This window comes from Ochotona princeps, chromosome 19, assembly GCF_030435755.1.
Source record: "Ochotona princeps isolate mOchPri1 chromosome 19, mOchPri1.hap1, whole genome shotgun sequence".
NCBI classification, from domain to species: domain Eukaryota; kingdom Metazoa; phylum Chordata; class Mammalia; order Lagomorpha; family Ochotonidae; genus Ochotona; species Ochotona princeps.
Window position 1 is genome coordinate 36630657 of NC_080850.1, and position 22570 is coordinate 36653226.

The window sequence follows — 22570 nt, forward strand, 5'->3', positions numbered from 1 at the left end:
TATATGATTTTTTTATATAAAACATTCTTTTTAAAAAGACCTACATATTTATTTTACTTGAAAGAGTTACAAAGAGATAGAGGGAGAGACAGAGCAAGAGATCGTCCATTGACTGATTCGCTCCCCAATGACTGCAACAGCCAGCGCTCCAAAGCTGGGAGCCAGGAATTTCTTTGGTTTTCCATTGTGGGTACAGGAGCCCAAGAACTTGGGCCATCTTCCACTTCTTTATGAGGCCATAAACAGGAGCTGGATTGGAAGTGGAGCAGCCAGGACATGAACCAGCATTCATATGGGATGCCGTTGTTGCCAGTGCAAGATTAGCCTACTGTGCCTCTATGCCAGCCCCTTATTTATTTATTTTTGAAAGAGAGAGAAAGATCTTCACTTCTTTGTTATCTCCCCAGATGATCACAGTGGCTAGCACTGGGCCAGGCTGAAGCCAGGATCCGGGAGTCTCATCCTGGTCTCCCATGTGGGTGTCAGAGATCCTAGCAGTTGGATCATCAATGCTTTTTCCAGCCTATTAGAAGGTAGCTGGATTGGGAACTGAGCAACCACAACACCAGTTGGTTTCTCATATGGGATGCCTGCATCACAGGTGTAACTGTTACCTGCCTATACCACAATACTGGCCCTGAAAATATTCTTATTTTAATGAGCAGACAAGAGCATCAATCTTTGCTGGAAAAATTGTCTGCACTGGAAAAAAAGGTCATTGTTGGTGGTGTTGATTTGTTGGCTAAAGCTGAGGAGCAAGAAAAACTTCTTGAAGAATCTAACATGGAATTGGAAGAAAGAAGGAAAAGAGCAGAGCAGCTTCGCAAAGAACTTGAGGAAAAAGAAGTAATGTGACTTTTTTGTTCTTAGTTTAATACTTTGCTTAAGTTATTTAACTTTTCAATTAAAATATAGATAGTTGTAATCTTAATAAATTTTAAAGCCAATTTGTGGATTACTTTGGTGTTAATAAGTATATCATTTGTCAAATAACTAAATTGTGTTTTCACAAAAAATTCTGAAGATTACCATTTTGTGTCATAGCAAGAACGCTTGGATATTGAAGAAAAATACACCAGTTTGCAAGAAGAAGCACAGGGAAAGACCAAGAAGTTAAAGAAAGTGTGGACAATGCTGATGGCTGCAAAGTCAGAGGTTGGTCTCTTAGGAATTACTCATGGGGCAGTTGTTTAACCTCATGCCACATTAGGGTGCCTGACTCCAGGTTCTGCTGTTGCTGATCTGGGAGGCAGCAGCTGGAGCTCAGGAAACTGGGTTCCTGACACTCAGGGGAGAAGCGGGAGTTGGATTCCAGCCCAGCCCAGTGCTGCCACTGCAGCGTCGGGCAGTGAGCCAGGGAAGGGAGTGTGCTCTCACTCTTGCACTTACTCTGTCTATCTTTCTCACTTTTCTGCCTCTGAAAGGGGAAAAAAATTACCCGAAAATAGAATTCTGAAGTTTAAAAAGGTTTTTATTTTTACAGATTTATTTATTGTGGTATATAGCTGGCAGAGCTACTGTCTGAAATGTCAGCATCCCATATGGACACTGGTGCAAGGTCTGCTGCTCAATTTTCTGTCTGATTCTGTGCTGATGGCCTGGGAAAAGTGACAGATGATGGGCCAAGTGTAGTAACTAGGGCTCAAAGCAGCACACATGTGGGATGGCGGCACCACAGGCCATGGCTCAACTCACTACACCACCGTGCCAGCCGCGTTTTCTTTTTCTGTCTTTCTCTTCTTCTTTTTTTTAAAAATTTGTCATGGAAATAGCTTTCCCTTTTTTAAAAAAAATTTAATTAGATGATGGTTACGTAGTTGATCAGGGGTGGGGGGAGAAGACAGGGTCCAGGAAAAGTGGGTGTGATTATCACTTCTGAGTCTTCTATTTCTTCTTTGTGTTTGTGGGGTGAAGGGGAAAGATAATGGGAGAAGCCATCCATACCCAGCCTCCCAACCGCCCCATACCCGGGGATGGGGAACGGCCATCCGATATCAGCCCAGGGTCCCAGTGTGGCACACCAAAGTGGTTTTGGTAGTTCCGAAATGCTGTCGATCTCGCTGATCCATAGAACAGGAATCCCTTCCAAAGTCCATTGGCTGACATAGTTGACCTTAGAGTCTCCATTTGCCCAGATTTCTGCTGTCATCATTTGGCTAGGGCAGTTGTCCAATTTGTTCTGTCCTCCTTCCTCTGCTGTGGTACCAGATATCCTCTGCAGGCCCCCGTGGGCTGCCATATCCTCTGTGTGCGTCAGGGCCTGCCATCCACTACTTTGTCTTTTCCACGGAGGACATAACTAATTCTCATAACTGGGCCCACCAACCTGGACCCGCTGGATCCTCTGCCCCGCCACCCCATTTTCTAACCGTAATTTTGTTAAAAGAATTGAGTAAGGTCTCACAAAGCTTCTTGAATCAGTTTCCTCAGTTGTCACGTGTAACTGTTTTATGCTTAGTATCTTGTTTGTTCATGTATTTTCACGAATTTTCTTGTAGATGGCTGATCTCCAACAAGAACATCAGAGGGAAATTGAAGGCCTGTTGGAGAATATTCGACAACTTAGCCGAGAGCTTCGACTTCAGATGCTTATTATTGATAATTTTATACCTCAGGATTATCAGGTACGTGGAAAATTCTCTGACCTAGATTATAGGGGTTAACTACAGTTAAGAAACAAAGAAATAGGGGGGTCAACTTGGTGGCGTCATAGGCTAATCCTCTTCCTGCAGGTGCCAGCATTTAATTTAGGTGCCAGTTGGTGTCCTGACTGCTCCACTTCCTATCCAACTCAGCAAACGGAAGACCTTTCTCTGTCCTTTCTCTGGAAAAATCTGCCTTTCAAATAAAAATTTTAAAAAGCAGGAAGTATAATATTCTAAGTTCACTGATGCTAAATATTTATATTTCACAGTTGGCTGTAAAATTTTCTAGAATCCCATCACATTTTATTTTAGTTGTTGATTTTTTGAATATGACTCTGAGTATCTAAGTGTCTAAAAAAGAATTTCTTAGCTGTTTGGAAGAACTGAGATTCATGTCAGTTCAGTTCATATGTCATCATGTCATTCATCATCATGTCATGTCATTGTCATGTCATTCATGTCATCATTCATCATCATGTCATCATTCATCATCATGTCATCATTCATGTCAGTCCTGTTCATCAGTTGAGCATCCTTTATCATGCAAGTAGAATAAATCGAACCCTTGCATTAATTCTCCCTGCTTCTGGAGGTTATTTCTTTTGCTTTCTGTGGTAAAATACACATCACAGGCCTGGTGTGGATTCCTCACCTTGAATGTACCAGGATCCCTTATGGATGCTGGTTTTTATCCCAGCTGCTTCACTTCCCATCCAGCTCCCTGCTTGTGGCCTGGGAAAGCAGTTGAGGACAGTCCAAAGCCTTGGGACCTTGCACCTGCATGGAAGACCTGGAGGAGGCTCCTGGTTTCACATAGGCTCAGTTCTGGCTGTTGTGACCACTTGGGGAGTGAACCAGCAGATGAAAGATCTTTGTCTCTGTCTCTCCTTCTCTCTATAAATCTGACTTTCCAATAAAAACAGAGAAGTGTTAAAAAAAATACACGTGACATTGAAGTTTGCCATTTTAACTGTTTGTCTAATTCAGTGTGAATACATTCACATGATTGTGCAGCAGCTATCATCCATCTCAGATGTTATGAATAGCAGTATAACTTGTAAATCTTTTTTTAGTTTTTCATTTTTGATGATTTTTGCATAGTTGATTAGGGTGGTAAGGGTCAAAGGCTATAGGAAAGTTGGTGAGGTCACCATTTCTACATTATCTTTTTTTCCTTCCTGTATTTGGGGGAAGTGGAGAGATAAGGAGAGAAACCACGCCCAACGTCCCAAATGCTTCTGCACCCTGGGATGGAGGACAGCCACCCGACACCTCCCTAGAGTCTCCAGTGTGGGGCATGCTCTGAGGGTCCTGCTCAAGAGGTTTCAGTAGTTCAACAGTTCTGAATTACTGCTGATCTTGCTACTCTAAGCATGATGAAATCTCTCCAGAATCCACTGGTTGACATAGTCCACCTGAGAGTCTCCATTGGCCCAGATATTTACTGCTAAAACTTGGCTGAGCTAGTTGATCAATTTGTTCTGTCCTTCATCCTCTGTTATGGTACCAGGTGTTCTCTGTAGCCTGTAATGTACTGCCATGTCCTCCATGTGCACCTGGATATGCTGGCCACTGCTCTGTCTAAGCCACTGAGGAGGCCCATGTCTGACATATGCACTGCACGATCAGACTGTGGAACCTGCAATTCTCTCCATGGTTGGGGTTCTGAGTTCAGCGATTCAGTTGGGGGAATCCCCAAAGAAACTTCATCTGCGGTGATTGCAGACCTGATTCTTGTGTGTGCTTGGCAGTTCAGGATCCAATACAGTCTGTTGCCCCAGTCGGCCCCAGCTGGTGTTTGCAGTTGATGGGTCAGTTGTGTCTTTAGTCCTATCTCCTATGCAAACCAGTGGGTTTTGCAGTCCAGCCCAATCCTGCCCATCACAAACTTGGCCTTCGCATACGCCAGAGGGATCAGCAGGCCTGCCCCCTGCCCTGGTTCCTGTGCTTAGCAGCATGAAAAATCTTTTTTTTGTTTTAAAACATATTTTTATTGCATTTCATTTTTTAAATTAATTACATTGCATTATGTGATACATTTTTTATGCACTGGGATTCCCCCCCGCCCCTCCCCATACCCTCCCCCCACGGCGGATTGCTCCACCTTGTTGCATTTCCATAGTTCAAATTCATTTGACATTCTTTCATTGGAGGTATTTACCAAGCATAAAGTCCAGCATCTTATTGTCCTGTTAAGTTCAATGGTTTCTTGGTGAGACCATCTCTGGTCTGAAGGTAGAGCCGGCAGAGTATCATCCCAATCAATTAAAAGCCCCAACATAATATTTCCAACCATTTACAACATTGTGGCATTAATTAACATGGTGTTGATTAACCAATATGTTAATAGGAAAATGCAGGTTCTCAATCACAACCTGTGACTTCTTCATAGACATTTCAATTTTGGTTTACATTCAGCCATGTTCTATATGCCTTAAAATGGCTTAGATTGCTATTCAGCTGTCTCATGCCTATTTTAATTTTAGTCTTTAGCATTTTATAGCATTGAAGCACGTTTTCGCTGAACCTGGCTGTTTTTCAGGTGGTCTAACTCTATAATTCTAACAGGATATATGTCAACAGTTTAGGTGAGCATGTTTAGGAGGGGTGTGCAGAGAAATCTTCCATACCCCAGTGAGGAGTAACTAATCTTTGTGCCCCACCCAGTGAGGTATAAGTGTATCCCCGCTGACCGTTTCCTGTCTGTTTCTAAGCTTTCTTTGTTGTTCTCTGTCTATCTATTCTAGTTTTGTTTGTTTTGAGAGGTTTCTGGAGCGCTCCTGATGGTTATTACGGGAGGGGGTGGGGACCCAAAATTGGAATCAGACGAGGACCAGAGAAAACTCCTCTCCCTAGTCCTGAAGGAAGTTTACTGTTCTGTTTCTGCGGACCGCTCAGGGATCCTGGTTGTTGTTCCAATGACCTTGGATCCTGCAAGGCAGGATTTGGGCTTCTTCCATCCCATGTGGTAGATCCAGTTGGGGGTGGGTGACCTCAGAGTTCTTGGTCTCCGAAGGCACTCCATTTCCCTGTGGTCTCCTTGGCAGTAGGGATGTAGTCCTCGGTGCTCATACTGATAGTCCTTGGTGAGGATCTAGGAGTCTTTAGGTTTGGGATAAAAGCCTTCTCCTGTCCGCCTGCTCCATTCTGGGGACCCCTCCCTGCTCTATGCGTATGACCTCCTGTTAAGAGGTTATTAGGATTACTCCTGATTCCCCCATTTGCCTTTGTAGTTTTGCTATTGTCTAATGCTAATTCGAGTCTGTTGTCTATGAGTTATCAGTTATGATCCTGATAGGTTATATTTCCCGTCTTCCTCACATCTTCTAGGGTGATGTAAGATTTCTCTGCTCTCCCTCCGCATTTCCAAGTATCATGGGGTCTTACAAGTACATTAGGTTTTACAATTCTTTGATGTAGATCATAAGCAATCTGCCTCATATCATTGGTTACTTCACAATATCTTATTGCATGAGATACAGGCTGTTTGGGGTTGAGATAATACCGTTTTTCGGATTGACATCATTTCATAACAGCCACATTGATCACAATAACAACAACAACAACATCAACAACAAATTGTAGCACCCTGCTAAAATAATGTGCCACTGAGTAAGCAACACATGCTTAACTAAAAAGAAACACAGAAGTCTTTTGGGAAATGTGATGCCATCATATACTTCATGAGCACTGGATGAATTCTACTAGAGAATAGAGATTATTTGGAAGCAAACAAGCTGACATAAAAACATCAAAACATATGAGATACAGCCAAAAGAGCAAACAGACAATCACCGGAAAAAAAAAAAAAAACCAGTATAGATTGGACTGTTGGAGTTACACTTTCCATGTTGGCCTCCTTATATGAGAGAGAATATATGGTATTTGTTCTTTTGTGATTGACTCGTTTCACTGAGCATAATGGCTTCTAGTTGGAACCACCTGGTTTTAAATAGAATAATATCATTCTTCTTAATAGCTGAATAATAAATTAAAAAAATGTCTTTCTGGTACATTTTAATATGCTTTAATAAAATGATTTTTAAAAAACTATTTTAAATCTTACTGTAACTTGAAGAAGTATGTCTGAAAATAGGCTTTAAGGGTGTTTTTTTTTTTTTTTTTTTTGCTTTGTTTTGTTTTGTTGAGTTGCGTTGTGTTGTGTTGTTTTTGCTTTGAACCCCAGGTACGTGAAATGCATCCTGGATTTGTGGTCACTTTCTTTCTGGGTCCTTGGAGGGCCTGCTTGTATTGAGTGTTTTATTTTGAGCTGATTATCCCCAAAACAAAAGCTGGGGCCTTGTTGGTGACTTCGCTGCTACCAAATGGTCTCCCCCACCCTGTTCCTTCTCTTTGCTGCACTCCTCACCCTGTTCCTGTTGTTTTTTTATATAAAACTTAATGATAGCTACATCTAAGAAATGTGCATTTAAAGATTCATTTTTGAAAAGTACCATGCAATATCTATTTTGAGATGTAACATTTTTAAGAATGATGTATTTGTTTATTTAAAATATGCCATGACAGAGAGGGAGAGCTCTTCCATGAGCTCAGTCACCATCTGAATGTCTGACAGCTGAGCCTGGGCCAGCCCAGCAGACTCCCTTGTTGCATCAGGGACCCAAGCACTTTCCATATGCGTTAGTAGGAAGCTAGATTAGATGTGGAGTGGCTGGGATCGAGCTGGAACTCTGATATGGGATGCAGGCATCCCAAGTGTCGACTTAGCCTGCTTTGCCACAATGCTGTCCTAAGACTTAACATTTTTTTAAAAGGTGGACTATGTTAGCCAGTGAATTCTGGAGAGATTTCATTGTGCTTAGAATGGTGAGATTGGCAGCAATTCAGAACTGTTGAACTATCAAAACCACTTGAGCAGTGCCTTCGGAATGTGCCCCACATTGGGGACCTGGGACGGGTGGGAGGCTTAGTGTGGCTTCTCTCTTTATCTTCCCTCTTACCCCAGATACAGGAAAAAAAAAAGAGAGAGAGAGAATGTGGAAACAGTGGTCTTACTCACTTTCCTGTAGCCCTTGATGCTTTGTGCCCTAATCAACTGTATGAAGATTATCAAAATAAAATAATTTAAAAAAATCATAAAGTAAAATTTTTTTTTTTAATTTGAAAGGCACAAATCAGAGGAGAGGGAGAGACAGAGATCTTTCATCCACTGGTTTGCTGCCCAAATAACTGCAATAGCTGGGACTGGGTCAGTCTGAAACCTGGAGCCACAAGCTTCCTTTAGGTCTTCCCCAAGGGTGCTGGGGCCCAGCATTTGGGCTGTCCTTTGCAGCTTTTGTAGGCATGTTGGAAGGGAGCTGTATTGGAATAGAACAGCTGGGATTTAAATAGGCTCATATAGGATACCAGTGGTGCAGACAGCAACCCAACATCATTATACCACAATGCTTAGTATTTTAAAAAATACTATTTATGAGACAGACACACCCAGAGAAGGAACAGGCACTCCCATCCACACTGATTCACTTCCCAGATACCTGTAATTACTCAGTCTAAACAAGACCTGAAACTGGTACCCAGGAGCACCCAGGACTCTCAGTTGTGGAAACCCAATGGCTTGAGCCTACACCCCAACCCCCACAAGCATCTGTGCCAGTGGGAAGCTCGAGTGATGAGCCGGAATTGGGTAGTGAAACCACCTGCTTCAGTGTGAAACATGGACATCTTGCCTACTAGGCAAAATGCCTGATCCAAGTTTTGACTTGTTATTTAACATTACTAAATGCTTAGTTTCATTACTAAAAATTTAGTTGAGACGATTTTTTACTCTTTTTAAAGGAAATGATTGAAAATTATGTCCATTGGAATGAAGACATTGGAGAATGGCAGCTGGTAAGTGTTCCTTCTTGCATGAAGTTCTGCTGGAGTCCTTGCTGCGAGCTGAGCACAGTGCTGACGGCTGTGGAGATGAGATGGCCATGGTGTGAAGCCGATGAGACCCAGGAGTGTGGGTGGGAGGTTTTTCTAACTGGCCATACCTTCATAGCATGCCGCAGAAGTAGAATAGGCCAAGGACTAAGTGGACTGAATGGTTTTTGGGTCCCTTTTCATTCCAGCATTCAAATCATGCCTTACTAGTGTAGTCTCAGAGGATCTCCCCCTGAATTACCTAGTTCATAGTGTTGATTACTATTTATGACTTGTTTTCCCCTCTGCTTTTCTTTTTTGAGAAATGTGTCGCCTACACAGGAAATAACATGAGGAAGCAAACTCCAGTACCTGATAAAAAGGAGAAAGATGTAAGATAACTTTTTGAAAAATGTATTTTTAAAAAATATAATGGTTGCTTTTTAATAGAAATGGGTCCCTAAATTATTATTAATCTTCTTTATCTGTTAATAAACTGTACTTAGAAATGAGCTAATCTTCGGAAATTGCCGGAGTCCAGCTCCAGCTGAGTCCGGAACTCGGGAAGGGTGCGTGGATGAGGCGTGAAGAGAAAAAGAAAGGAGACGGACCACCAGATTCCTTGATCGTAGTGGACTAAGCGAGAAAGCTGTCCGCTTTATTTATACAGAAGCAGTACAAAGTTTTTTCTTAGGGGCATATTGACATAGCTTCAGGGGGGCACAATTTACAACTTTTTGAGAAATGATTGAGGAAGGATTCCACATTCCTTGCTTATCTTGGCTTGCCAGTCTTTATCTGCTCTCCTCAGGTCTGGGCTATAACCTAGGCGCCATCTGTGTCAACCAGACCCCTACCTTGAATTACGTATGAGTTAAAAGGACTGGGGCCTTGGTCTATGGGGATCGGGGTTATTGACATTAGTTGGCCATAGGTATATAAGCTCACACAGTTTGTTAACCAAACAAGTAAAGCAAGGGTAAAAACGGCGGAAAGAATTGCAGTTAGCAATGAGTGAGTGTTTCCAAAGACAGTTCTACAAATTGTTTCAGTATTAGACAAGGCATTATCCATTCCAACATTGCAACCAAGAGTTTCTCAGTAGACAACACGTCTTATGCAGTAATACACTCCTAATACAATTCTTATTCTACAACTTATCTATCACTAGATGGGAGAAATACACCAAGAGAGAAAAAACATGAAGATCTAAGAGAAAAAGTTATAAACATTACATTCCTCTACAACTGCAGGCTCTACAACTTCATAAGTGATCAAACAATAATCAAAAATATATCTTTATGATATTAGTGAAATCACCCTGTATTTAATCTAGCTAAAATTTTATGAAAACAACTAAAACAACTACATTTTCTATATTCTAAAGAATTGCAAGGACAGGCTAACCTTTAAGACCACAGTAACTATATTTTTTGCCTTAGCAGGATAGGCTTCAGAGTTACAGTAGTTATATTCTTCGTCATAGCAGAATGGCCTTTAGGGTCACAGTAACTATATTCTTTGTCATAGCAGAATGACCTTTAGGGTCACAGTAACAGGATAACTTTTAGGGTTCCTCTTATCAAGCCATTCCCCAGAAAGCATGCTAAATATCTGGGCCAGATTTTATGGCAATGGGTAAACAGCACAGACTTAATTATACTCCTGTGTGTAGTAAAAGGCCCACTCACCAGGACATCCTCAGTAACATTAACTCTTAAGCTCATGTTGGTTGTAAAAGCCATCTCACAGGGGCAGACAATGCCTCAATAGATTACAAAATTCTTAGTGGGGTGGTTGAGTGCCCATGCGAAGGGGAGTGAAAACTGCGTCAAGGTGGTCAGAGATGAATCCACTTAGCCCTGCTAAGCAGCTGGTAGCTCCCCGGGCCCTGCCAGTCAGGGAGCTGTTCTCTTCACACCTTCGTGTTATTCACACCTACTGCATGGACTCCATCAGGAAATAGTTATTTTAAGGTTAGTCACGATGGCAGATTTATCATTTCTGTCAGAAGAGGGACATATATTCATTCTTTGCAGTCCTGTTTATCCACCTTTCCAGGTCATGGGGCTTTGGCTAGAAAGTTGAATGAGTCTTCTTTCTTAAAACTGGTTCTGGTTATAGGTCTCCAAAAAGAGGGAGTGACTTTATGGAAAAGAGCAGCAACTTTTCTCTGCATTTAAGGAAACGTATAGTGTGTCAGGGCTTCTTATTCACCACACTCTTGTTGCACGCATTTACATTTTTACTTTTAAGACTTGTTTGTTTACTTAAAGGGCAGAGTGGTAAAGAGTGAGATGAGGCAGGAGAGAAAGGAGACAGGAAGGGTGGAGAAAATCTTCCATCTGCTGGTTCACTCCCCAGTGTGTGTGACAGCTGAGACTAGACTAGACCGAAGCCGAGAGCACCAAGCTCCATCCAGCTCTCCCACGTGGGTAGGATGGTCCAAAATGCTTGACCCGTCATCTGCTGCCTCCTAGGCAGCAGCAGGGAGCTGGATCTGAAGTGTGAAGAAGACAGGGCTAAAGCCAGTATGGGTTGCACATGTCCCAAGTGGAGGCTTTATGCATTGTGCCCCAATTCTCATGCTTGCTGAACATTTTATAGGAATTGGGATTTGAAGATGTCTTTAGACTTTTGCTAGATTTTGCTTCCTGTGTGGTATTTCTAGGAATTTTCCCCAAATTTGCCCCCCAAATCTGGTGTATCTCCTTCCTGTAAGAGTAAGAGTGACTCGTTTGCTTTTTTCATTTAGCCCTTTGAAGTGGACCTTTCCCATGTGTATCTTGCCTATACCGAGGAGAGCCTGCGTCAGTCCTTGATGAAATTAGAAAGGCCACGGACATCAAAGGGCAAAGCAAGGCCGAAGACGGGGAGGAGGTGAGCACTGCCCTTACACTCCATGCAACGGGGGCTGTGATGTATCCTTAAAGTTATAATATACTTAGCATGATAAATATTTTGGCTAATATATGAAAATCAGATTCCATATAAAATTATGGTTAATTAATTTGGCTAGCCGCTTCCATCCTCTTGAGTAGTATGATTTATTTTCAGTTTGCTCTGTTCTTTCCAAATGTATAGATCGCCTTCCTGCTTATTTAATTCCTAAATTTCTTAATTGTTCTAGTGAGATAGCAGTTAGTTTGTCTGATTAGTCTCTCAAGGTATTGTACCCCACCGAGTAGCTTTCCTGTCAGAAGCATTACCCCAGAAAATGGATTTCTTGAGCCAACTTCGTTGGCACTCTTTCCTGTTCCTTTAGGCACTGGCCCTGACCTTGGGGTAGTATCTGTGTATCATGTAGACCCAGAGAAATCAAACTGTAGGAACCCTGGGGTGGAGCTTGCTTTCTTCCCTCGCTTTTCTGTACCAAGGGATGTTCAGGATATTCCATATGATTCTAGCACTTTGGAATTCCTGAAATGATAGAAAATAATGAGCTACTTTGACTCTGGGACTCTGGGTTACTTGCAGAAAGAAGTTGTATGTTCTTAATATATGTATTGTATCACGTCATAGGCACAACCTAACACTTTAGGGGATAATGGAACTTGGAGTCAATTACATATTGAAAGTATACACAGTTTTGCATTATCTTTAGCATTTAGGTTAGGGTTACAAACTTTGATATGTACCTTAAACAAGAGATGATGAAGGGATTCACATCTGGCAACCAAGTTACCCTCTGCCCAGCCCTTTGCAGCTCTGGTGTAATGGTGTGGGGTGCTGTCCTCCTGTACCTGGGAAAGTCTCAGACGTGTGTGACCTTAGCCTCTCTCTGGACTGACTCTGGCCACCCTGTGTTTGCTGCTACCTAGTATGTTTGTTTCCATCCTCTAAGCAAGCATTCATACTTTGCTTTTCTCTTCTCCAAACAGAAAGCGTTCTTCAAAGCCTGAAACTGTGATTGATTCTTTGCTACAGTAAATATTATAGAGTTAAAGTCACAATAAAAACTAATGATATTCTCATGGCTGGACAAAATCTTTAATTAAAACGTTGAAGACATCTGTGTAATTCCAAACAGCGGAAGCTGTAAATCGTGATGTAAGACTGGAAATCATAACCCAGTGAATGATGTTTGCGTATATATTAAGTTAATGTAACATACTGAAACCGTACACCTTGTGATTGTTGACGTTGCACACCCCCTTGGTTGTATTGTGCGGGGAGCCTGGGGGCACTTTGTGCTGTGGAGACTGGCAGTTTAGAGGTGTATATAAATCTGCTGGTAATTTGCTCAACTACTGTATATGTAGATAACCAGAATTTCAGAGCAGTTAGGAAGTATGCCCTATTTTGCACATGGAAAGTAGCAGACTGACTTGCCCTGTGTCATGATATTACATGTGAATGTCGGGGCTGCACAGCTGAGAAATGACTCTGTCCTCAAACTAACCTGCCCAGGCTGCTTCAGGAAGTCCCGATTTTTACCCGAATGTTTAATTGTATCTTAAATATAATTGGTCTTAGTGATCTGTAGAGAATTTTATGTTTCAACAGTCAATATTTGCAAGTGTACATTTTTTGAAAAGGTGAAAATGTGTTTCATCTAGACTTTTTGCCAGTTTGAATTTAACTATACTTCCTTGGTTTCTCTGATTTTATGTTCTCTTGAAACAGTGAATTGTACCTAAGAGAGGTGTAGAACACTAGGAAGCATTAGTCCTAGCCGCTTGTGTTTTTAAAGCTTCACTTTGAAGTGTGGCCTATGGCTGTTTTCTTTGTCTGGTTCTAAATTTTGGTGGAAATGAGTCGTGTCTTCCAACTGAAAAAGGTCCCCATTTTCCAGAAAATGCAACCAAGCAAAAATAGTATCTTTTAATATTTGAAACACTATTTTATTTTTCTTTATACTTTATAAAAACTAAATTTTCTTTTAATTTCTTCTGTTGGTTAATGCAGTTAAACAATATTCCTCTAAAAATAAAAATCATGTGTTATAGTAAAATAAGTTGTAAAGATAGAATTACTTGTTCTTTTGTTGACCGGTTACAGCGTTTTTAGGTTTTTTGAAGCTTACGGTACTCCTGAGCTACTTTATGCATCTTTTGTGGGTTTTAAAATTACATGAGGAAAGGTGGGCATTGTGGGGCTGTGGTTTAAACCACTAACGTAGACGCCTGCACCATGTCGGAGTGATGCCTTGAATCCTGGCTGCCACCTACATGGGAGACTTGGATGAAGTTCCTGGCTCTAGGCCTTGGCCTGGCCCCGCCCTGGCTCTTTTGGGTATTTGGGAAATTAATCAGTGATTGGGAAGAGATCTGTCTCTCTCACTCTTCCCTCTGCCTTTACAATAAATACAAAAATAATAATATGTAACTAGCTTTGGAATACATTGGTTGCAAAGGTTTTAAACTTTACAATTAGTATTTCTAAAATATATCTCGTCAGTTTGGTTAACTGTTGGATTATAATTACTGATGGTGATATAAAGTTTGGGGGAGGGCATGAAAGTGGACGATGATGAAGTGATGATGGAAGTGTCCATACATTTGAAGTCATGTTGAGAAGTGGAGCGCTGACTGGCCTGTGGATGGTAAGTGTTTTCTGTCGTGGGAGTTGGGTTTCACTGGTGGCATCTTCTTTGTGGTGTGGGGTAGTTGGGAGTAGTTGTTACTAACTTGTTACTGTGAAGACTTGGGGTGAACATGTGTCTTTTAACAGTTTTGTGGTGCAGAATAGCTTGATAAATGTAAAGTGTGTTGGTAGTGTGCCTGTAACAGAAATCTTAATTTTATCAATAGGAAAAAAAAGATGAGTGCTGCTGCTTTTTAACCTTTAGCAAGTAAGTTAGAGAAAGAATAACTTTTGAACTGTTTTCACACATAGTAGTTTAAACTTTTGTTTTACCTCGACACAATAAGAAAAAATCTATAAAAAGCCAAAATCTTCAGAAACTCATAAAACAGGCTGCATTAACATGTAAGCATTTGTACTTGAACAGTGATTATATCAAATGAACACTGGATGTTTATCCTAAGAGATGATAAAACTCACCATGAAAGTCAGCCTGGAATATGGACATGAAGGCATGGGCATTGGCTTGGAGCTGGCCAGTTAGCTCAGCTCCAGGAGTGCCGGGTTTACGTCATGTGGATTGTGTGTTTGTCCACAGATGAAATAAATTGTAACTTCAGTATTCATTTCATGAAAGAATATAAATAAACAAGCTTACTCATTATGTGAAGCAAATATGCATATTTTACATGTATGTCTAAATTGATTACTGAATAAGTATTTTCTCCTTAATTTAAAAAGTAATATTTATTTATTAAAAGAAGCTTTGGTTGAATGTTACAGTTTATAGTGTTCTTTAATATAAACCCTATAACTATATATGCAAATAGGGTTTTAAAGTATAATTTTATTCCCATTTTTGTTCAGATTCTTGTAAATATGAGATTAGTCAAGAGGAGAAGGATTTGTATTGGCATGTTTACGTCGGAAGTAGAATCCGCTTGACAAGTTGTCTTATTCATGTTCTGGAAAAGGAGGATTTCATTTTGCAGCAGAAAATTTCTGAGTGTGCTGGGAGAGAGAGGGGTGCTACTTTATCTGCAGTATGCTTTAAAAATTACAGTTATGGTGTAGGTTTTTTTGTTCATTTGTTATCTTTTTTAGTTTGTTTTTAAAGTCCCTCTCTTTCCTACAGGGCTGTGAATTAAGGAACAGGTCGAGTTTACATTTCAGCAGTCCAGTGTCTGCCCAATTTCTTAACATATGCATTTGTTTTCCTTTTTAATTATTGTGTTTTTTGTAATTCTAGAGGAAAACATAAATGTTCCTAGTGCCTTTGAACTTACACTGTAGTCTAACTTAAGTCATTGCTAATTTCAGAAGCATTACTGCAGTGCAGTGTGCTGACCAAAATTGCAAATTGAACAATGAGTTGTTGCGTTGACTTCAAAAGCCACACTTGCATCCTATCTTATGTATAAATTGTATTTGCTTAAATTGTATATATCAATATTGTATGTATTCATGCAGCATGGTTCAATGAGAAATAAAGCTCTTTTAACAAGTGCCTGTGGCAGTGGTCGTCTTCTTCGAACTTGTGTTTACTTGCAGCCTGAAGTAATGAGCAGCTTCTTCGTGCGTGGCCTCTTCATTCCATGTAGTTGAAGAGGCCTGTGTTGTCTCACACGCAAACATTCTCAGCACTGTAGGACTTTGAAACAGAAGTCACTGTGAAGCAGACATTTGGGGAAGATGTTTTTGAATATACTTCTCATTCATCTAAATTTTCTACTGAGAATATTATTGAAGTTTTCTTATCTCTGTCATTAGGTGTTTGAGAATAGAAACCAGTTCTCAAGTCATGCCTTCAAGGAATGTGTGCAAGCAGACTGATGGAATTATAACTCCTAATGAAGGACTAGACTATTGTAATGATATGGGGTAAATCTGTTGTGGGGTGCAAATTTGGGGGGGGCGGGAATCCCAGACCCTATGGAATTGTACTGTAAATTTAAAAAATAAAAATAAGTGTGTGCCGAATGTGGCCTACTGAATGGTGTGTGGGAACACGGCCTAGGGGTCACAGTACTGTGAGCTCCTTCAGCAGCTCTCCGTGAGCTGGATTGTTGTTGGCCGTGCATTCTTTGCACAAATGCTGATTACCTGGCACTGTGTTGGTTTGCCTCATAAAATGCAGTGGGCATTGAAAATGTTGATTTTTAGGGCATCTCAAAGGACTTTTTCAAAAATATACTTTCTGCATAAAGAGGAGATCTTTATTGCCTTTCTAGAGCTTGCTGTCTTGCTTTTCCCAGTTGCCAACCTAGGTAAAACTCCGTGTGTGTTGAAAACAAAAATAGAGGTGGCCCTAGTGTATACAAGATAATAAACAGTGCTGCTTTTTCTTTTCTTTTCTTTTCTTTTTTTTTTTTTTTTTGCACCTGCCACCCCTCTTGCCAACTGAGGTTTGGAGCCACAGTGTCTGCCTGTATCAGGAAGCCTGTTAGCACCGGGGCTGTCAGGATGCTGCCGCGGACACAGGAGAGAGCTCTTAGCCCAATGGACTCTTCCCCCCCGCTTGTGGATAATCAGAACTAGGTAAACTAATGTGGATTTGTGCTGGTTGATAGGACTATAATATTTGACGGCCCCCTTACCTGTAGGCTGTTTCTCCCGGGTCACTGTCTGCTACTTCCTTTCTTCTTTGGTCCTAATAATTATATTGTTATTTTCTTAGTCCTTTCTGACAAACCACTTCGAATCCATTTTTGAAACAAGATAGTGCACAAGTATCTTAAGCTTACAGTTACTGTGAGCCTTACACAGGCATGTTCACACCTTCTCAAGCCACAGCCTTAGCTTGATGCCAGCTGGAGGAATCTGCCAAACACATGTTTGTTGTAACATTATCTGAATTTCCTATTCTTAAGCTGTTTCATTTGCAAAGCAAATCAGGTATTTAGTCTTCCTTCGGAAGTTGAACAAATGTGTGGGAAAATGATTATGAAGAGGCTACTTCAAAAAGAGCCCGTTTCCTCTCAGCATTTATCTTAGGCTTCCTGTGGCCCAATCTTCAAGTGACTTTTATCAACGTTATCAGAACATCAGATTTTCTTACCCGAACACGTTCATGGCTGTGACTGAAGAATATGACAGATCAGACATTCTGCCTCACCGGCTCCCCTCCCCCATCCCTTTGAGAGGGCTGGGGGAAATTCTAGTTTTGAATCAAAGGCTTTTATTTCTCCAGTTGTACAAAGGAATCTAACTGGGACTTTACAACGGAATAAAATATTTCTCAGAGTCGATATCAATCTCAGCAAGAGGATATTGCCCAACTCCACCTTAAAATACCAGAGTCATCACGCGGGTCGGGTGGCCTTGATTCCTCCTCTCCACTACCTTGTGTGTGGCTGTGCTGCTGTGGCCTGTGTTCTCTGCGTGAGGCTCTCCAGTGTTTATGTCTGCATTGTGCTGAGTAGGCTCTCCCTGGGAACACAGACCTATGCCTCCTCTGTCAGGAGGGCAAGGTGTCAGTGTCAGGGATTAGTGACAGTGAGGTGTGTTGAGGAGGGGGAATGGTCCTTCCCTTGCAGCCAGAACAGTCCCTGTGTGTGTCTCCCTGACCCAAGGTTCAGCCGAGCCTTTCAGGGAAGTGCTGCTGTTGAGACTTTGAAACAATTCAGTAAGTGGGGAGGCATCCCAGCAAAGGTAGTGGTACGAATTTGGAGATATGTGAATTGGGGTCGGGGCAGGCAGGGATTGGCCAGGCCCCTGTTGTGAAAGAATTTTCTGGAAGTGGGAAGCCATAGCAGGATGTACAATGGATCCCTCCAATAGTGTCTTAGAAAAACAAGTGCTTGGGGATTCTCCCTCAATATCCCCCTTCACCTCAGATACATAAATAATATAATAATAAAATATATATATATATAAAAAGAAAAAAAAGAAAAACAAGTGCTGGGGCCCAGCACAGTGGCCTACTGGATAAAGTCCTTGCCTTGAACATGCTGGGATCCCATATGGGTACCGGTTCTAATCCCGGAGGCCCCATCTTCCCATCCAACTCCCTGCCTGTGGCCTGGGAAAGCAGTTGAGGATGGCCCAAAGCCTTGGGACCCTGCCCCTGTGTGGGAGATCAGAAGAAGTTCCTGGCTCCTGGCTTCGGATTAGCTCAGCACCAGACGGAAGATCTTCTCTGTCTCTCCTCCTCTCTGTATATCTGACTTTGCAATAAAAATAAAAAATAAAATTGAAAAAAATAATTGAAAAAAGAAAAACAAGTGCTGGAAGGATTGTGAAGGAAGGAGCGAGGCCTAGGAGGGCAGGTGATGCTGTGCAGGTGTCTTGGAGCCCAGAGCGGCCACGCCACAGTCTCCCTCTCTTAGGAGCTGTGGGTGCTCTGGGCTGAGGGAGACAATGCATCTTTACCTGCCTTTTCTTTTCTTTCTTCAGGATTTATTTATTTTTATTGGAAAGATTCACAGAGAGGAGACAGAAAGATCGTCCACTGGTTCACTCCCCAAGTGGCCACAATGGCCGTAGTTGAGCTGATCTAAAGCCTTGAGACAAGAGCTTCTTCCAGGTCTCCCATGCCAGTGCAAGGTCTCAAGGCTGTGGGCCATCCTCTACTGCTTTCTCAGGCCACAGGCAGGGAGCTGGATGGGAAGTGGAGCAACGGGGCAGAAACTGATGCACATATGTGATCCCGGTGTTTGCAAAGCGAGGACTTTAGTTGCTAGGCTACCGCACTGGGCCCTACCTGCCTATTCTTGAGCTGCCTAGCAGGTACCCAGGTATGTAGTGAGCACTGGCTAATGGCAGGAAGGATCAGGCAGAGACTGAAAGGTGGACTAGAAAAAAGTGATTGGGAAGGATAGAGTGTCAAAGAAGGAGTTCTAGGAAGCTGAGAGGTGCGTATCTGGGGCTTACGCCAGAATGCCTGTTCCTGAGAGAGTAAGCATAGCAGCTGCTGAGGGGTGTCGGTATTCTCCTTAGCCTGAGCTAATAAGATGGACCCTAGGAATCAGCCCCAAAGTAACTGAAGGTGCTGCCCTGTGCTCAGTGACACTGGTAGCATGTGCCAATCCAGGCTTGCTTGGTGAGGCCAGGCTGAGCCTTGCTCCACAGGAGGCAGGCAGTGCCCTTTCCTGGTGAGTCCCAACCTCAGGTGCTTTGGGTACCCTGCAAGGCTAACTGAGATGATGCCAAAAGGAGGGTGAGTAAGAGGACCCGGGCAGTGGCACAAGTGGACCATAGCAGCAAGGACCCCTGTTGCGCTTTTATCAGAGGCCAGCGTTTCTCATAGTGGCCCAAGGATGTTTTCGTAAGACATAACCCCAGAGTTGAAAAAAATGGCATTTTACTATTCATTTATTAAATAAGTTTGTATTACCTTCTATTAGATGCCAGTTAAAGAGCATCTATTCAAAGGCAACAGGCGGAAGTGGCTGATAGCCAGGAGGGACAGGTCAGCCTTCACTGTCACAGTGACACACATTCCACATACAAACAGGAGGCCTATCCCAGGAAGCAGGTACTGTGGGTGTCTCTGTTGCTGAAATGAGTGTATCTAAATGACAGGTGTCGTAACTTTCACTTATTCCTTACACAGGGGTCATGCTAATCTCTATATCGTTCTGAATCTAGTATGTGTGCTGTTGATGTGAGCGTTCCCCTACTCCTGAACTTCTGCTTCACTCACACACTGTGAGTGTATCCTCTGCAGCTTGGGCTCTCTCGGTCTGCTTAAAGGCAAAGTGTTTGGTGTTTCCATCCTGAGTCCAGGATTTTGGTCTGAAGTGACTTGAATGTTAGTTGCATTAACTCTTGTCTTCTGACAGACCCGCCTAAGAGCCTGCTTGTATCCTCTCTCTCAACTTGTTCCACCACTTTATGGGTGGGTGGGTGGAGACACAGTTTACTTACCAGTTAGGGTGTTTGTAACCCACACAGGGGTGCCTGGGTTTAATACCTGTCCCCGGTTCCTGTTCTGGCTTTCGGTTAACCCAGACCTGGGTGGGAGCAGTGATAGTTCAAGTCATTGGGTTCCTGCTACCTGCACGGGAGACCTGGAGGGAGTTCCTGACTGGTGACTTCACTGGCTCTTGGCTTAAGATGGACAAATCCTAGCTGTTGTGGCTTTTTTTTTTTTTTAGATCTTTTTGACAGGCTTTCCTTTGTTACCTGGGCCTCATCTACGAACTATAATCCACAACTCATCTTGTAGCAGTCTGCAGCTCACATTAGCCATTGAATGCAAATAAGTCTCGATCAAAGAAGAGAGGAAAGTAAAGGTTCAGGGTGTACCTCCTCTGATTGGCCTGGGCAGCCCCCATGACTCCCCTACATACTTAATGCCCTTGGCACATGGGTATTTCATGTGGGCAGGGTGAAACTGGCTGTGGTCAGGGTGAGACTTTAAGCTTTTGATTTATTCCCTTATTTTGAGAGGGTTAAAAAGACATTACCTATTTTTGTGTAATTTTAGTACTAGTATTAATTTTGGTGACGTGTAAGTGAAGATGAAAAGAGTGCTAAATCATTGTTACTAGATCCATGTCCTTGCAGAGAAGATGTTTTCAAAAGGCAGGTTTCAATGATTTAACAATTGATTTTGTGTTTTCCTGCTCTGATTTCTTTCAATAATGGCTTTGCTGAGATACAACTCACAGACCATGACACCGATTCTTCTGGAGGAGGCAACTCAGGAGTTAGTCTGTTCATAGCCATCATGCGGCATTTTGTCACCATCAAAACAAACCCTGTACCCACTCACATACCCTTCCCCTGGCTCCAGTGCTCCAACCCCTTAGCAACCAGTACCCCATATTTGCCTCGGTAAATTTTCCAATTTTCAATATTTCTTTTTTTTTTAAGATGTATTTATTTTTATTGCAAAATCAGATATACAGAGAGGAGGAGAGACAGAGAGGAAGATCTTCCATCCGATGATTCACTCCCCAAGTGAGCCGCAACGGGCCGGTGCGCGCCGATCCGAAGCCGGGAACCAGGAACCTCCTCCAGGTCTCCCACACGGGTGCAGGGTCCCAAGGCTTTGGGCCTCTCTGGACATGTTTTCAGTTCTCTGATATATACCTAGACTTGTTGGATCTTACACTGTGTTTCACCACTTGAGGAACTATAGTTTTCCAAAGTGGCTGCATCATTTTCCATTCACAACAACAAGGATTTCAGCTCATTGTTGTCATCGTCTTCTTCCTTTTCCTCCTCCTCCTTCTGCTCGTTCTCCTTTCCCTTCTTTTTCAATTTTCATTGGAAAGTCAGATTTTCAGAGAGCAGGAGAGATAGAAAGATAGATCCTCCATCTGCTGGCTTACTCCCGAAATGGCCACAATGGCTGGAGCTGAGCTGAGCTGAAACCAGGAGCCAGGAGCTTCTTCTAGGTCTCCTACATGGGTGCAGGGTCCCAAGGCTTTGGGCCATCCTCAACTGCTTTCCCAGGCCACAAGCAGGGAGCTGCATGGGAATGGGGCTGCTGGGACAGCATGAACTGGGTCCCCAGTTTTTCTGTTTCTGTCAGCATTTGTTATCCAATTTATAGATTGTATTCATTTACTTTTAATTTTTTACTATTTCTGCACATGTGAGCACACAAACACAAGGAAGCATATAATGGAAAGCCAACTTCACTCCCTACTTGACAAGCCCTGCTTCACTCCCTGTAGCTGATGTATCATACCTTATACCTGTGGGGGGCTTGGAGGGGTGCATGCTGAGACCTGATACTGACCGTGAACCTTGGGAGCACCTTCAGTCTTGGTCTAACTGAAGGCCTGGAGTCAAGCACCTCAGGGTAGGTGCACAAATGGTTCCCTGGAACATTGCCCAGGTGACAGGCTGTGCCACAGTGTTCTCTATCCCACGGCTACCCTGTCCCAGGCCTGCTTTCCATCCTTGGAAAAACCTGCATCCTAAAGACCTTGGAAAAGAATGCAAGTTCATGAGAACTAGGAAGCGTTTTTAGGAGTACAGCTTTCTATGTTTAGAACCACGTTATCGTGTACTCTGTCTCACTAACTAGAAGACCCAGTGTCTATTCTCACAGGTTGTTTAGAGACCTGGGAAGAATGAATGTAAGGGAAGCTTACAATAACCTTTCTGCCTTGGACTCCTGATCCTTGGTCCCTTGCGGCTTTTCCATGTAACAGTGCTCCTGTGCCCTAAGTCCTGAGATCCAAAGACAGCCACAGCATTCCCAGGAAGCTGTCGTTTTTTTTTTTTTTTTCCCCAAGTTGTCTAAATGCTTTCATGATAATTCTAAATATTTCTTGATTCATTCATTGCTAGGTTTTTTTTTTTTCACTTTTCACTATGAAAATTTTCAAACACATATGAAAGCAAAATAATTCAGGCCCGGCATGATATCCTAGTGGCTCAAGTCTTCACCTTACATGTGCCAGGATCCCAAATAGATGCCAGTTTGTATTCCGCTGGTCCCGCTTCCCATCCAGCTTCCTGCTTGTGGCCTGAGAGAGCAGTCAAAGACGGCCCAAAGCCTTGGCATCCTGCATCCACTTGGGAGACCTGGAAGCGGCTCCTGCCTCCTGGCTTCAGATCAGCTCAGCTCT

At 42.6% G+C, this 22570-nt stretch overlaps 1 protein-coding gene across 5 annotated transcripts in view; it reads left to right on the forward strand.

Moving 5' to 3' along the window:
* Window positions 1-15147, forward strand: part of KIF3A (kinesin family member 3A) — a 48481-nt gene extending 33334 nt beyond the window's left edge. For 4 of the 5 annotated variants that reach the window (XM_058677300.1, XM_058677302.1, XM_058677303.1 and 1 more), the window contains 7 exons: window positions 666-846; window positions 1045-1155; window positions 2499-2624; window positions 8445-8498; window positions 8837-8905; window positions 11269-11393; window positions 12395-12487. In XM_058677300.1, the coding sequence (XP_058533283.1) occupies window positions 666-846; window positions 1045-1155; window positions 2499-2624; window positions 8445-8498; window positions 8837-8905; window positions 11269-11393; window positions 12395-12443 (715 nt within the window). In that variant the 3' untranslated portion in view covers window positions 12444-12487. Of the gene's footprint in view, window positions 1-665; window positions 847-1044; window positions 1156-2498; window positions 2625-8444; window positions 8499-8836; window positions 8906-11268; window positions 11394-12394; window positions 12488-14906 lie in introns of those variants that run through there. The other variant, XM_058677301.1, reaches the window with a different exon arrangement.
* Window positions 15148-22570: the final 7423 nt, after the last annotated feature.